We start from the raw sequence: 13,662 nt of genomic DNA, 5'->3' as shown, positions 1-13,662 counted from the left end.
TAATCCAGCAATACATTTTCCAGAGGGCAATTCACATTTTGTGTAAATCGGATGATGTTTATAACATAAGGCTGACTTCCTGCACAAAAACTAACTTGTTGACAATGTACAACAAGTTACAACAACTTCCTGTATAATGCCCCAAAATATTTTGGGCAAAATTGACCAGCACGCCACGTCAAGGTTGTTCCATGAAACCTCAAAAGCTTTGCAATTTAGCAACACAAAGGTCTTTAGATGTCACCTACCAAATTTGAAGTTGCTCTGGTTAATTTTCCAGGAAGAGTTTGTTAAAGTACAATGCCCTTAAATGGCTTTAAACTGTGCAATATGCACATGTATGTATTACATGTACGTCAAATTTAAGGGTGGGGGCTTTGACTTTGAAATTTTGTAGTGGGCACCCTTAGGCCATTTTGCCACACCCAAGCCCAAGACCCATATTAGATATCAAGTTTTGCCACTTCTGATGTATGTGCAAAGTTTTGTGAGTTTTCGTGCAACTCTAGCACCTCAAAAATGATAAAAGTAATTAGGGGGTGCTATAGAGACAATGTGTCATGCCCAGTCCCAACTGTGATATCAAATCAAAATATTTACTAGTTCGAATGTGGGTGCAAAGCTTTGTGAGTTTTTGTGCATCCTAAAGGCCTCAAACATGTTTGTAAAATGGAAATTGACCCACGAAATCCAAAATGGCTGATTTCCTTTTGGGCGAAAAAAAAAAAAAAAAAGGATTATGTATAGAATGATGAGAGCAATGATCCCACTGAATTTCATGAACATCAAAGCAACTTTTTCCTAACATGGCCCTGCATTTGGGGGCACTATGGTGCTTGTGGCCACACCTGACTCCAATCACTACAGAGCTTTGCAATTTTCGTCAGTTCTGACATGTGTGCCAATTTTCGTGAGTTTGTGAGCATCCCAAGCCCCTCAAAAATGCTATGGCGTCCAAGAATAATAATAATCTCTACAAAAACAATAGATTCTCACACTTTCATCACCAGGGACCACTGGGCCCTGGCACTTTCAGCCTCTTTCATCCTATAAACAGAGATATAACCAAACAAACAAAAATCTCATCAAAAAAAAAGAATTCAGGAAAACACGAACCTCCAATTAGAACACACAGACATACATACACATACACACAAAGGAAAAGATAAATCGGATAACTATTATCACAGATCTATCTGTATTTGGAAATGTTATATTACATTATCTTACACAATTTCACAGTAATATACATTACCAAAAATTACTAATGATTTCTTTATCTCAACTGTCCAAAAGCCCTTAGCTGTTAATGACAACTAATTGTTTTCAAAGGTAGTGAGACGTTTTTTTTTTTTATATTTACAGTACAAGACCACGCTGATCTTCCTGTCCTTTGACCCAAGTAGAAATAATGTTCTCTCCAACTGTGCTCTGAGACATAAAGAGAACAGAGACTTAGGAACAACAGTCTTTTCAATTCATTTCTTATGAAAAAGTCTGAAAAAAAGTAAAGTTATAAAAAGAGTTCTGAGTGTATCTCCAGGAATGTAGGACATTCTCGAGTCCAAACCATGTGAGGCCCTCTGTCTTTTATTGAATCATCTTCAGATGCGTGGTAATGCGCTGGCACATAAAAAAACATCAATCAAATTTAAATACTGCTTTCATGGGTTTACTCTGCATCCAACACTGGGTTAGGGAGCAGCTGATTTAAGGGACCCTGTGTTTCAGTCAAGTAAGTCAGGTCATTGTTGCTCCTGAGAGACACAGCGAAAACCAAGATTAGAGGCTGAGCTGTCTGGAGTGTTCTGGCTTCGGGCCGCACATCGGTACCTGTAACAGTATGACTAGAGGAGGGAGAGATAGGAGAGGGAGATTTACCATCAATAAATAAGCAAAAGTAGTTAGTTATATTTCGAAACACAAATAATGGAGACCATAACACTCCAACCAGTTTAGTTTAGCCACTTTATTTCTGATTTGAGCGAATCTGCTTTTGAGAAAAGGTTATGTTTATCTTATACAGAGCCTGACTGTGTATATTCCAAGCATGTCTGAATGTTGTCCTCTCCTCCCTCATGTGGTTTATTCATATGAAACAAACAGACCTCTGTACTTAGGACTTACTTTGCATGCAATTAGTTACATTCTCATGGCAACCAATGCTGGTGGCAAGCAAACTGGATTGGTCACCAGTGGGTGGCTCCAGCGGTGTTGCAGATAAAGTAAATGTACCATTTGTGTTGATATGACTTCTCTCATACCCCACATGGATATTATGAGAATTTCACAGTTTTAAGTGTCTTGAAACAGCATTCAGAACAAGCAGAGCCACGAAACAAGTGACCCAACTGGTTTGTATACAGTAGCACAAAAACTACTTTGCCTAACATACCAGGAAGAAAAGAGAGAATAGTGGATAGGTGGCATTTTTGTTATCAAAAAAGAGGACAGTAATAGAGAGTTGAGCTCCCCTACTTCTTTACAAATCATAATGTCAGCACTGCTGTAGACTAGATTCAATACTTGCTATAAAACAGGTTTGCACCTCCAGCCAGAGATATCTTGCTTTCACTGATCTAAAAAGAAAATACCTCAATGCCCACAAAATCTAGCCACCTGGGAGGCTATTTTAATAGTTCAAATATGTCATGAAGCATTCAGACCGGTGTTAATAATTTCACATTTCACAATCTAGACATTGAACTTGATCTTTTGGTTAAATCTATAGAGAATATTTAGCATAAAATGATGAAGCGGTTGTATTCTTTACCTTGTGGCACATGTATGACCCTCCCTTCTTCACCTTGTCTGTGCCTGAAGGAGGACCTTTCTGAAAAAGGTAATAATGAGGAGATATTAAAAAAACGAAACCTCAAAAACTCTTGGCAATCAGAGCCAAAAGCTTAGTGGTAATGGGTTATTACTGGGTTGTCTTGCTGCTCTGTGGTGTGATGCACAGTCCACCAGTCTGAGGTCCACTCCCATGCATTCCCCACCATGTCATACAGACCAAAACCATTGGCGGGAAAGGACATCACCTGCAGGGTAGGGAGAGCAATAATAATACATCTTACCAGGATGAACCATCAGAAACACCGTTGATAAAATGTAAAGCCTATTGCTGTGTGTATGAGGATGTGGTATGTGTGGTATGTTGACCAGAATTAACTATGTTCAACAGTGACTCACAAATACACATCATTTAGTGTGCAATCTGGATTTACAGGTAGTTCAATCTGTGTTTCTTTTCTATTGCCAAGATGCCACTGAAGCTATTTCCAGTCTCAAGCTGCTGATATATTGAAAAACAATAAAACCAAACATGTTGCATGTTTCATGATAAATATACCTGTATTTCAGCTTGTGGGATCAGAAAGATAGAAATATTATTTTCCTCTAGCAGCTCATACCCTTAAAGAATTTGAGAGCATACTGCGCATTCATGATTTATACTTCTTAAATTGGGGCTTTAAAGGCCCCCCTTGTGGAGAATGAGATTAGATTAATATCATCTAATAGTTATTCATTTGATCTCGGGAAGCTGTGAGCTATGAGTTCTCATTTCCAGCACCTTTCATTTCCTGTAGATTCTAAAGGCAGTAAGTCAATTATAAATCAGGTTTTACTTTTGTAACAATGGTTCATAAGCACAGACACCCTTCCTCCTCCCTAACCCAAAATATGACGCATCTTTAACACACCCATACTGTGGCATCTCGTTCTCTCTGTCTCTTACCGGTGAGGTTTTAATGTATCCATCTTCCCCAGAGTTATGGTTGGGGAAATCCCCCTGCCAGAGGTTGGCATAGTGTTGTCCTTTTGGGTTCAACCGGTTTCCCCAGGGGTAAAGTCTACATGCAGGAGGAGTATATCAGGAAATTGACAATGCAAAGATAAAGACATAGCATATGAAGAGCTCAACACATGCACAAGCACACTGATGCGTATTATAGTCACATAATGAGTTAATATCCTACCTGTCTTTCAGGCCCCCCCTGCAGGCGTACTCCCATTCAGCCTCTGTAGGAAGTCTCTTGTTAGCCCAGGAGCAGTAGGCGACAGCATCTGCCCAGGACACATGTAGAACAGGATGGTCCAGCCTACAAAAAACAGGTTTTAACTTAATTACTGAGCTCATTTTTGGTTTATCATTGTTTACTTTTGCCATAACATATAACTGTCAGAAAATAATTAAAAGAAATAAAGGAATATCAATATTTAACATGGAAAGACTTAAAAAAAAATGGATACTCTTTAAAATATTATGGAGTTTCTAGCTGTGGAGCATCTTCTCACTTGTCTGTGATGTTGGAGTCTGGACCCTCAGGGTGCCTCCAGTTGGCCCCTTTGACTGGCAGCCACCAGGGGGCAGCAGCCACCTAATAACAAAGTGATGGAAATGATGGTTACATTTTTTTATTTTTAAATTTACACTGCATTTCTCAATACCGAGTTCACTTTTTCTGTTCACACAGTCAGCACAACGACAATGTGAACAAAACTGTGGATTACACAAAATGCATTCAGTGACAACATCTTTCAAATTTCATAAATCATTTTCTCACTCAAACACCACCACACCAAAACTCTGTGTATTTACAGTCCATTTTGCATACATGTATGTTAATATAGTATTTTTTACATGATTAAATTTACATTTACAAACCTTACATAGCACAAAATTACTGTAAATTAGACTGCAGGTTGCTACATGCTGCTACATCTACATCTAACATAATTGAAAAATAAAAATACGTCATTTCCTAAATGGGCCAACACTGAGCGCCTCATTTCCTTCTTGGAGGAACTCTATGAAAGACTTGTGCCAGGTGAGGAAAGGATATAAGGACATAAGGAGGACATAAGGTGTGACTTGTATGAGAACTTGTGGCCAAATGCTATCTGTAGATATCCTTTACATGTATGTATAGTGAATATATACCTACATGTTGGTTTTGTATTGCATAACTGGGATTACTTCAGATTAGAAAATAAAGTCTACTGAAGCATATTGAAGAATTTCTGATTAATTTCAGTGACATATACTGAACGGTATTCTTTTTATTAGAATCTAAAAAACTGTAATGATCGATATCAGAATACTTCAAGGTTCATCATGAACAGTCATTTTATCTGACCAGTCATTACAGAATTGAAGGGCACTAATGGTTTCCAGTGTTACTGTACTCATAGGTACACAGCACCTTCTCAGCCACATGATCAGGCTGCACATGACAGCTGAGATGAAGGAGTAAATTCCCTGCTGTCTGGCTTTCGTCTACAGGACGCCTGCTGCGCTCAGGCCTTTTACAGCCAATCGGTGAACATTCTCAAGACTCTTAAATAACGGTAGTATATGTCTTCATGTCTATCTAAAGCCAAACATATGTGCACCATGAGGCTAGTGCTGTGTAGGTTTTCTAGATAAAGGCTCAGTGCGAATATATTACTCTAAAGATTTTCAAATATATCATGGTGGGAGGAACATCAAAATAATATGTGAACATGACACAAAAGACACAAAAGGATACAGGCCCTTCTCATTCAACTCTTTCTTCTTGTTCTATAAAAGCATTACACCACATGATTTGTAGGCATTTTTGTCATATCTTCCCTCTATTTAATTTATCTCTAAATACATCTTGCAATTGGCATGCACATACTGTATTAAATTGTTGACATAGGAATATGTATTTTATTTTAACTACTTTAAACTTTACTTTAGCTTAGCAATTAAAAAAAAAATTATCATAGCAAACATAGTCTGCCCAACTTGAAAAACAAAGCGTGTGAACTTCTCCCCCTGTCCCCGAATGCTCAGAGTTTCCATGGCAACCACAAAGAGTTTGTGTCTATCTGTGAGCGATTACATGGTTGTGTGTGGTGTGGTGTGTGTACCGTATGTGCCATCGTGTGTGTGTCAGTGTCCAACATAATATTTTTTCCCCACTGGCCCAACTGGCCAGTAGATCAGACTTTTACTGGCCCAGCAGCCAAAAATGAAAATAACTTTTTTTCCATAAGTTTGCTGATTTATTCATTGTATTGATCGTATTGATTTGGTTGTTTTCCTTTAGTTATGGATATGTAATGTTGATATATTACACAAATATGCAAAATATAAAATTAGGCACATATCAGATCAGTAAATGAATGGTGTATAAATGTAGGTTTCTCCATATTTTGTGTAAAGCCAGAAAGTACGGAGTACATAGGGAGAAGAGAACACAATTTACGATAATAATATTTCAGTGAGTATGGATGACCTTGATCATACACTCTTGTTTTAAGAACTAAGACGATGCTGCCAGATCTGCAGAAATCTACTTGTTAAGATGGAAAAGTGAGAGAAAGAACATAATGACATTTCTTTGTGTGCACGTGTTCACTCCGATCTCCTTCTGTTTGCGTCCACGAGCCACCTGTCCACTCCAGACATGGAGTTGAACTGCTCCATGTCTAGAGCCTTTAGGCTAATGAAGAGCAGCCTTGTCAGTTTTTCACCAGCAAACTGTATAAAACATAGTTCCACAGTCGCTATTTTCCACCAAGGAGTATTGTTGCTTCCACGAAAGTAGAAAGGCCCTCTTTCTTTTCATAGCCTCATATGTTTCTTTTGCAGACATTCTTTTCGAGTACCGGTAAGTATGACAATGAGTATGATGGATGAATGTTGCCAGGGCAGAAAAGGCTGTGTTTAAAAGGGACTTACCCATGACTCTGATTGGCTGTTGGCCAATCAACGTGCCCTGCATTAACTTTTACTGGCCCCGGGCCATCAGTTTTGTCGGACTCTCTTCATATTAGGTGTACACAAGTTTTAAAACAAGGGCTGATTCTGGGCTGACTAACAATCGTGGCACTAACAATATTTCATACTTTTGTAACATAAGAGAAAGTGAGTTGTGCAGGTAAGTTGGAGATGTGTGAGATTTGCTGAACAAATATACTTACTGCTTGGGTGATTTGGCTTTTGACAGTCTCACTCAAAATTCCCTCGAAAACAAATGAGTCTCCAAATTTCTCTGCCTATAAGCACAGAGATAAAAACTTTAGGGGCAACATTAAATAAAAACTTTTGATTTATTCAATTAATTTCCTATCAATCCAACAATAAAGCTTTTGCATCAGTTGTTAACATACAGTCATTAACTAATACCTCAGTAACGTAGTCTGTGGCCTTGACGAACCTCTGGAACTGTCGGTTAGTTACTTCCTGGATGTCCATGTAGAAGGAGTCCAAATGGACCGGCCTCTGAGGGCCCTCGCCATCTGGAGGGATGCCTGGGTTGTCTGTTCCCATCAGGAACTCTCCTCCAGAAATCAGCACCATCTGCACGCAAGAAATAAACTTTTTAAAAATCATTTTAATCTCCTTATTACAAACAGGCAAACGGTCCTTTGAATCTGTTTGAAGTTTGAAGAAGGAGGTTACAGAATTAAAAGGATTAAGAGTCTTTAAAAAGGCTGGAAACTTAATCTCATCTAAGCGCAAAGATAGTTTTGACAGTTATTTGACCACTAGACTGCACAATACTTGCTGCAGAAGTCAAAGACACACAATGTTGTTATGCAATCATGTTACATACACTTTAAAAAAAATGATAATGAGTAAATACACCAAATAAAGAGACAACTTAAGACTGAACATAATCATGAGATTGACACTGAGTTGCTTGCATATAAGTGCTATTTAAATGCACAGATCATGCAGAAGTCAATGGTCATATGTACACAGCTGAAAATACACAACAGCCCCGTTCTTCTTTATTTAATTCTTCTTTATATGTTTTTTTATTTTCCCTTCAAATTGTCTTACAATGCGGTACCAGAAGGTGCCTCTCTGAATGTATTTTGTATTGTGCATGAAAATTACCTGAGCTTTTCCACACACAGGGAACCTTTGTGACCTGAGCTGAGTCTTAAACAGAAAATCTTGCCTTCCTCACTGGGATAGGCAAACCCTACCCATGACCTTAACGGTCTATAACCTAAACCATTAGCCTATAACCATCTGATTTGGTGGAGCTTATTAAGAAAGACACAGTGTAAACACAGAGTATAAAGCACATTGTCCTTTCTCAGGATCATCTGGGAGTAAAAGCCTCACACATATTAGTTTGGGATCTATTAATGGACACGAAGAGAGGGAGCTCAGATTATAGTCCACTAATATCACTGCATTGCCATCAACATGCAGTCTTCTACTACAACAGTTTGGCCCAGGAAGTGGTAGTCTTTTATTCCAATCAAACACTGCACCACCTGATTTTTTACTGATTATACACCCAAACTGAAGAGCAGTGATAGATTACCTGACTTTGTAATTCCCTCTCATTTTCCTGAGCCTCAGACAGCCTCTCATTCGCGCCTCTGGAGTATTTAACAGCTGCGTCTGTGTGTACGGATGCTGTCTGCTCCACCGCACCGTCCACAGCAGCGGTTCTCTTCAGCTTGTCGCAGCCGCAGCCCGCTGCTCCCTGCGGGGCGGCGGGTTCCGACTGAGCCCCGTATGAACACAACACTTTGTTCACGCAGCCAAAAATGAACAACAAAGCCAGACAGCGCAACATTTTCGCAAGACACGGCTCAAGGTCTGCTCATGTTGTTGATATTTTTTACTTCCGCAAAGTCACGTGGTCAGTCAGCTGGCTGCGATGTCACAAAAGTAACTCTTTCCTGCCCGGAGTGAGTATATCTATTATCTGCCACGAACATTTTAAACTAATGATTAAGTTTGTAAATACAGTAGATGACAGTGAGATTAATGTTGATTAAAAAAGGCAGCCTTATTTAAAAAATACCACTCCAAATATCAATCAAAACCTATAAAAGTGTTGTTTGACAGAATATTTCAGATAAGAGACTTTTTTTGCGCACCACATTATAAATCAAGGCGCCACATTGGGAGGGATACTACAGTTTGGATTTCCCCTGTGGAAGGATGCGACCACATGGATTTGGACATCATTTCCCAGATATCAACACTACGGCCGTTTGAGAAGAAGTGGCAGTGAGCCAGGCAGCAGCTCAGCCAGCCAGTGTGCAGCCTGCCTCAGTGAACACAACCCCGGTAAGAACCCACAGCCAGGCGCGGAAAGGTGATAGAGCTGTCATAAAAAAAAATAAAAAAAACTGGATTATTACAGTCGCTGACGGCTGGATCTCAGCATCGGCCGGTGGAGGGCAAAGCCACAGTCATGTTGTCGTAGCTGGTCCAGGGAGAGCTGAACATCCGAGCGTTTACCACAACCGAGGTAAAGTTGAGCGCACAAGTTGTACAGTTTACCATCTTCTCTTCCTATCTTTATCTTCTCGCTGCGGAGAGAGAAAAGATTCAGTTCGCTCTCCATAAATGGCTAACAAATTGCTCACAGCTCAACAAGGCCAGTGCTTGTGGTGAACACAGTGTGGTGACTTAAATCAGCCTGACACCGATATATAATAATAATAATTTCGGACTGCTGTGAAACTGTGTGATTGCGGATACAGTCTACTACCATTAACGCGCGTTTTCTCATGTTTCATGTGTGTTTGTGGTCACATTAGGAAGATGAGCACTTTGGCTGTGATATTTTAGGTTTATAGTCACTTACAGCCACCGTTATTTGTCTACTTTGTCATGATTTGTCGACCTCAGTTAGAGAGCAGCGCTTCAAAAACAGGCAGATAACCTGAGTGAAGTGGACCTGCAATAATGACCTGTTGCATGCAGGTGCCTTAAGCTTCCTGTTAGCTGTTGCTGCTCCTAATCATTAACTATTCAGCTTTCAGTCACCAACACGATCCACAGGTTACAGTAACATGAAACAGAGAATTTTTCCTGTAGCGTCTATGCAAATCCATAAAGGCAGACAGTGGTATCAGTGTAGTGGCCTCTCAGGGAACCCTCTCCTCTTAAAAAAAAAGTGCACTGCCACCTAACTGGGAACCCTGAAGCTACATGATCTGATATTGAGAGTGCATTGCCATTATCATACTGCAAATGTAAGCTGGAATTCACTGATGAAGGCATTAACTATGGGAATCTATTAATAGTGTTGAAGATGGATACATGCAAATTGAGATTATTATCATAAAAGTTAGAAATATGAACATGACAGAACAGAAAACAGGGATGTTTCTGCTGCTTTTTAGAGTATAGTGATGATAACATTTCAAATATTCAGAACACAATGTGTTAAGTCAAGATTCTCTACTCATTTTTACTTTTTTGCTCTGCTGTAGGTGTCAAACATGTCGGATAAGATGTCCAGCTTCCTACACATTGGGGACATCTGCTCCCTGTATGCAGAGGGTTCCACCAATGGTTTCATCAGCACCTTGGGGTATGTCCATCTCACTGGCCGAACATTATGTGTGTGGGCCCTGCTTTCACACTCCTGTTCCTCCGCAAGCTGAGCCATGTTTGGAATGAATGAAATCACTCTAGCATTGGCAACCTTTTCTTTTTTTCTTTTTTTTAGAAAGTTCGATTTAGGGAGACACACATTTCGGTGCCATCAGAAAGAGCATTTTACGTTTTAGTCTGTGTTTGAGACATCCGTTTGAGGCATCAGTTCCCACAGTCAGTGACAGAATGGGAGTATGTTGTAAAGAAGAGATAAATGGATGTAATTTTGCAGTTTATCCCACAGAACAAAGCTGTGATAACAGTGGGAGGCCTTTGAAGTGGTGCACTGGCCACAACTGACCCCACCGCTGATAGTGCTGGGAGAAAAGGAAATATAGGGGCGGTGAATGCACACTTAATGATAAAGTGTTTGTGTTGTGTCTGTGGCAGGAGCAGGGGTTAGAGGGAGCAGAGACAGAGGAGGAAACGCTGAGGTGGTGTTGTGTAAAATACTCAACGCTAATAGTAAAACTCTATTTACAAGCTACTCATTCACCCACACAATCTCAGCAATATTACACTGTCTTCCTCCATCAATTCTACCTCACATTTGGCCCACAATAAAACCAGGGCTGATTTTCTGAAAGAGTTTATTGATCATGTACTCTTATCAGTAGGGGCTGCAGAATGGACTGGTGATTGGATCCATTGCCCTTAAAATATCATTAAAATATGCAATAATGAATCACACTTGTTGCATGTAACCTTCCTCTTTAGAGCTGAACGTAAAAAAGTGCAGTAAGAGGCATCTTGTACGGATGTTTTGCAGGTACCATTCTGTAGTGTCTAGCATCAGTATCAGGATTATCAGCTCAGTTTCCAGGACCCCCCCCCAACGCTCATGAAAAATGGAGTGACCTACAGCAAAGACTGAATCACTATAGAGACATTGTGGCCTTTTCCAGAGTTCCAGCGCTTCCCACGTACACACAAACACACTCACACATACAAGTGCGCACGTACTGTATTTACAAAAGTGTCATGACAGCTTTGGCCTGGAGCCATCTTCTCCACGCATAACCACCAACTCAGCAGCATTCTCCAGATCATCTGCCCTTAGAAGAAGAAAGCATACTGAGAAGAGAGAAAACTTTTTGAGTCCTCCAGCTGAGCAGCATTCCCAGCTAATGTTTGGTAACGGGAGAGAGAGAGAAGGGTCTGTGAGCAAATTAAAAGGTTAGAAATGTTAAAATGCTGCTTTGCACGGTGAGATTGCAGCAGGACCTCTCTGTTTTGTTTAAAGGTAGCTATTACGCTTGGGTTGCTCACTGAGCACTCTGAGAGGGATTAGCAAGTTATGTGCATCATCATCCACGCATGCATTGAAAGCACACGCGTACTGAATCATTTCTCCTTAACTCTCTCCGGATATTTTCTCACTCTGTATCAAAGTCTGCAGCCTTGTTCCTTGAGGTGTACAGACTGGAGAAGTAGACAGGTCTGTTTGGACAACTGTAGACATTCTCCGGGAAAAAGGCCTCAAATGGATGTGGGATTTGGCCTGTGTCCAGACAAGTGTTATTCTAAGCCAGTAAAAGCTAAATTTGTCACCAGAAATTCCAGCCTGCCCACAGGTCATCTAACCCTCAATTATTTCATTATTGTGTGGAGCGAGAGAGTAAACAAGCTGCAACTACATGTGAGCTGTCAATGAAAACAGGAAAGACTCAGTGTATAAGCAGACAGTTTTGTTGTGAGTAGTTTTGCCCACTACTATGTTTAGCACAAACCCAAACCATCATACGTCACGTGAAAAAGACACAGGGATGATATTGCAAATTACTATAAATAACCATTGGATTTTGGGATTTGTCATATTCAGCAGATTGAATGATTCATCAACTAACTAAAAAATAATTCAGGGATTAATCTGTATCAAAATAATAATTATTTGCAGCTCTACAGTATCATAAAAATCTGGAAACTATACTGTATGCATTTGGCTTCAGATAACATTTCATTATTGATTGATCTGCCAATGTTTTTTTCCTCAATTGATCAGTTCATCATTTTCTCTTTAAATTGACAGAAAATTGTAAGAAATGTGACAGTCTCTTAGAGCCCAGTATCTTGTTTTGTCTCACCAACAGTCCAAAACCTGAAGATACTCATTTTAATATCATAGAAGATTAAGAAAACCACCAAATATTCCCATTTGAGAAGCTGGAACCAACTGATTCTTTTGGTGTTTTCGCTAAAAAAAAAAGATACAATTAACTGATTATCAGAATTATTGCAGATTAATTTTCTGTAAATCAACTAAATCTTTGGAATAAATAATGAAAATAATTACTTGCAGCCCTACTTACAGTGTTACATCATCATCATAAAATAATACATAATATACAAGCACGCAAAAATATTGACTACACACACTAATCAAAAATCACAGGTACTGTATATGAAACATAGAACACAGTTTGACTGGTTACCAGGGGTGTGTGTACTACACGTGCGTGTGATTAACAATGTTATTTTGTATTTGTATCCACAGCTTGGTGGACGACCGCTGCGTCGTCCAGCCTGATGCAGGGGACCTCAACAACCCTCCAAAGAAGTTCAGAGGTAAGAGGCACAGAGAGTGGACTCCCCTCGTCCTCTTGAGGCCTGACATCTTCACACTAACTGCTTTCTGTTTATACTGTGGGCTCTGTGAGAGACGCTGCTGAATGTGTTATGCTGTGTTTCTTTGGTGACAGCCACAATATCTCTGCCCACTGAACTTCAAACAGGGTTGCTTTTGACAATGTTAATGGAGTGTGTGTGTGTGCGCGTGCATGCTTATGCATCCATGCATGTGTTTACAGCCATGTGTGCTCGCCCGCACACCTCGTCTGTGGAGGTAGAGGCAGATGGAGAGAATCAGAGCTGATGTTGATTCAGTGGAAAACAACACACTTGAAAAGCTGCTTTCCAAACAAAAGCCTTGAGTTGCCTCTTTGGGTGAACTCGCTATTATTAGCTCCTATACAGGAAGTGGAACTCATGACCCTCGTTTCTCAGGCTTGAGGTTTATATCTCTGGGGAGAGGTCTGGCCCAACATTGCACAGAGAATATGAGTGTATTTAAGGCTTGTGTAGTACGTCTTGCAGGTTATTGTACAAATTATAAATAACTGCACTTTTCCTTTATTGCTGATAAACAAATATTGTATTGAACTCTTGGACTTTTGCTAGCTAGATCATGTTCAATCGACTGAGAAGAAATGGAGGACCGAAATTTTCAAGTCAAAACATTTCTCTAAAATTTGGTTTCATTTCAGTCT

General features: G+C 39.9%; 2 protein-coding genes across 11 annotated transcripts in view; one reads left to right on the top strand and one right to left on the bottom strand.

Annotated features, from left to right (window-relative positions):
• Positions 1-607: 607 nt before the first annotated feature.
• sumf1 (sulfatase modifying factor 1) lies at positions 608-9,277 on the bottom strand. Of its 2 annotated transcripts, none has more exons than XM_067587566.1 (9): positions 9,151-9,277; positions 7,163-7,336; positions 6,958-7,032; positions 4,300-4,382; positions 3,981-4,103; positions 3,740-3,854; positions 2,928-3,041; positions 2,774-2,833; positions 608-1,847 (listed from the first exon to the last, which is right to left on the bottom strand). In XM_067587566.1, exons 2-9 carry the CDS (start codon positions 7,334-7,336, stop codon positions 1,746-1,748), a joined length of 846 nt encoding a protein of 281 aa, XP_067443667.1. In that variant the 5' UTR covers positions 9,151-9,277; the 3' UTR covers positions 608-1,745. The 2 variants fall into 2 exon arrangements, with proteins under 2 accessions (XP_067443667.1, XP_067443666.1); XM_067587565.1 differs by lacking the exon at positions 9,151-9,277 and adding an exon at positions 8,319-8,678.
• Positions 8,778-13,662, top strand: part of LOC137181687 (inositol 1,4,5-trisphosphate-gated calcium channel ITPR1) — a 75,901-nt gene continuing 71,016 nt past the window's right edge. For 8 of the 9 annotated variants that reach the window (XM_067587563.1, XM_067587558.1, XM_067587562.1 and 5 more), the window contains exons 1-3: positions 8,778-9,260; positions 10,231-10,331; positions 12,891-12,961. In XM_067587563.1, the coding sequence (XP_067443664.1) occupies positions 10,240-10,331; positions 12,891-12,961 (163 nt within the window). In that variant the 5' untranslated portion in view covers positions 8,778-9,260; positions 10,231-10,239. Of the gene's footprint in view, positions 9,261-10,230; positions 10,332-12,890; positions 12,962-13,662 lie in introns of those variants that run through there. The other variant, XM_067587564.1, reaches the window with a different exon arrangement.

The sequence above is a fragment of the Thunnus thynnus genome, chromosome 4 (assembly GCF_963924715.1).
Source record: "Thunnus thynnus chromosome 4, fThuThy2.1, whole genome shotgun sequence".
NCBI lineage: Eukaryota > Metazoa > Chordata > Actinopteri > Scombriformes > Scombridae > Thunnus > Thunnus thynnus.
The sequence above is the reverse complement of the archived record's forward strand: the minus strand, read 5'-3'. Positions and strand labels throughout refer to the sequence as shown.

Excerpts from the sequence above, each read along its gene's own strand:
- sumf1 (XM_067587565.1), bottom strand. The coding sequence starts at position 8,576 with ATGTTGCGCTGTCTGGCTTTGTTGTTCATTTTTGGCTGCGTGAACAAA. Across the intron at positions 4,383-6,957 it reads AAAGCCAAATCACCCAAGCA|GTGGCTGCTGCCCCCTGGTG; the intron begins GTAAGTATATTT and ends CTTTGTTATTAG. Across the intron at positions 3,042-3,739 it reads GATACATTAAAACCTCACCG|GTGATGTCCTTTCCCGCCAA; the intron begins GTAAGAGACAGA and ends CCTACCCTGCAG.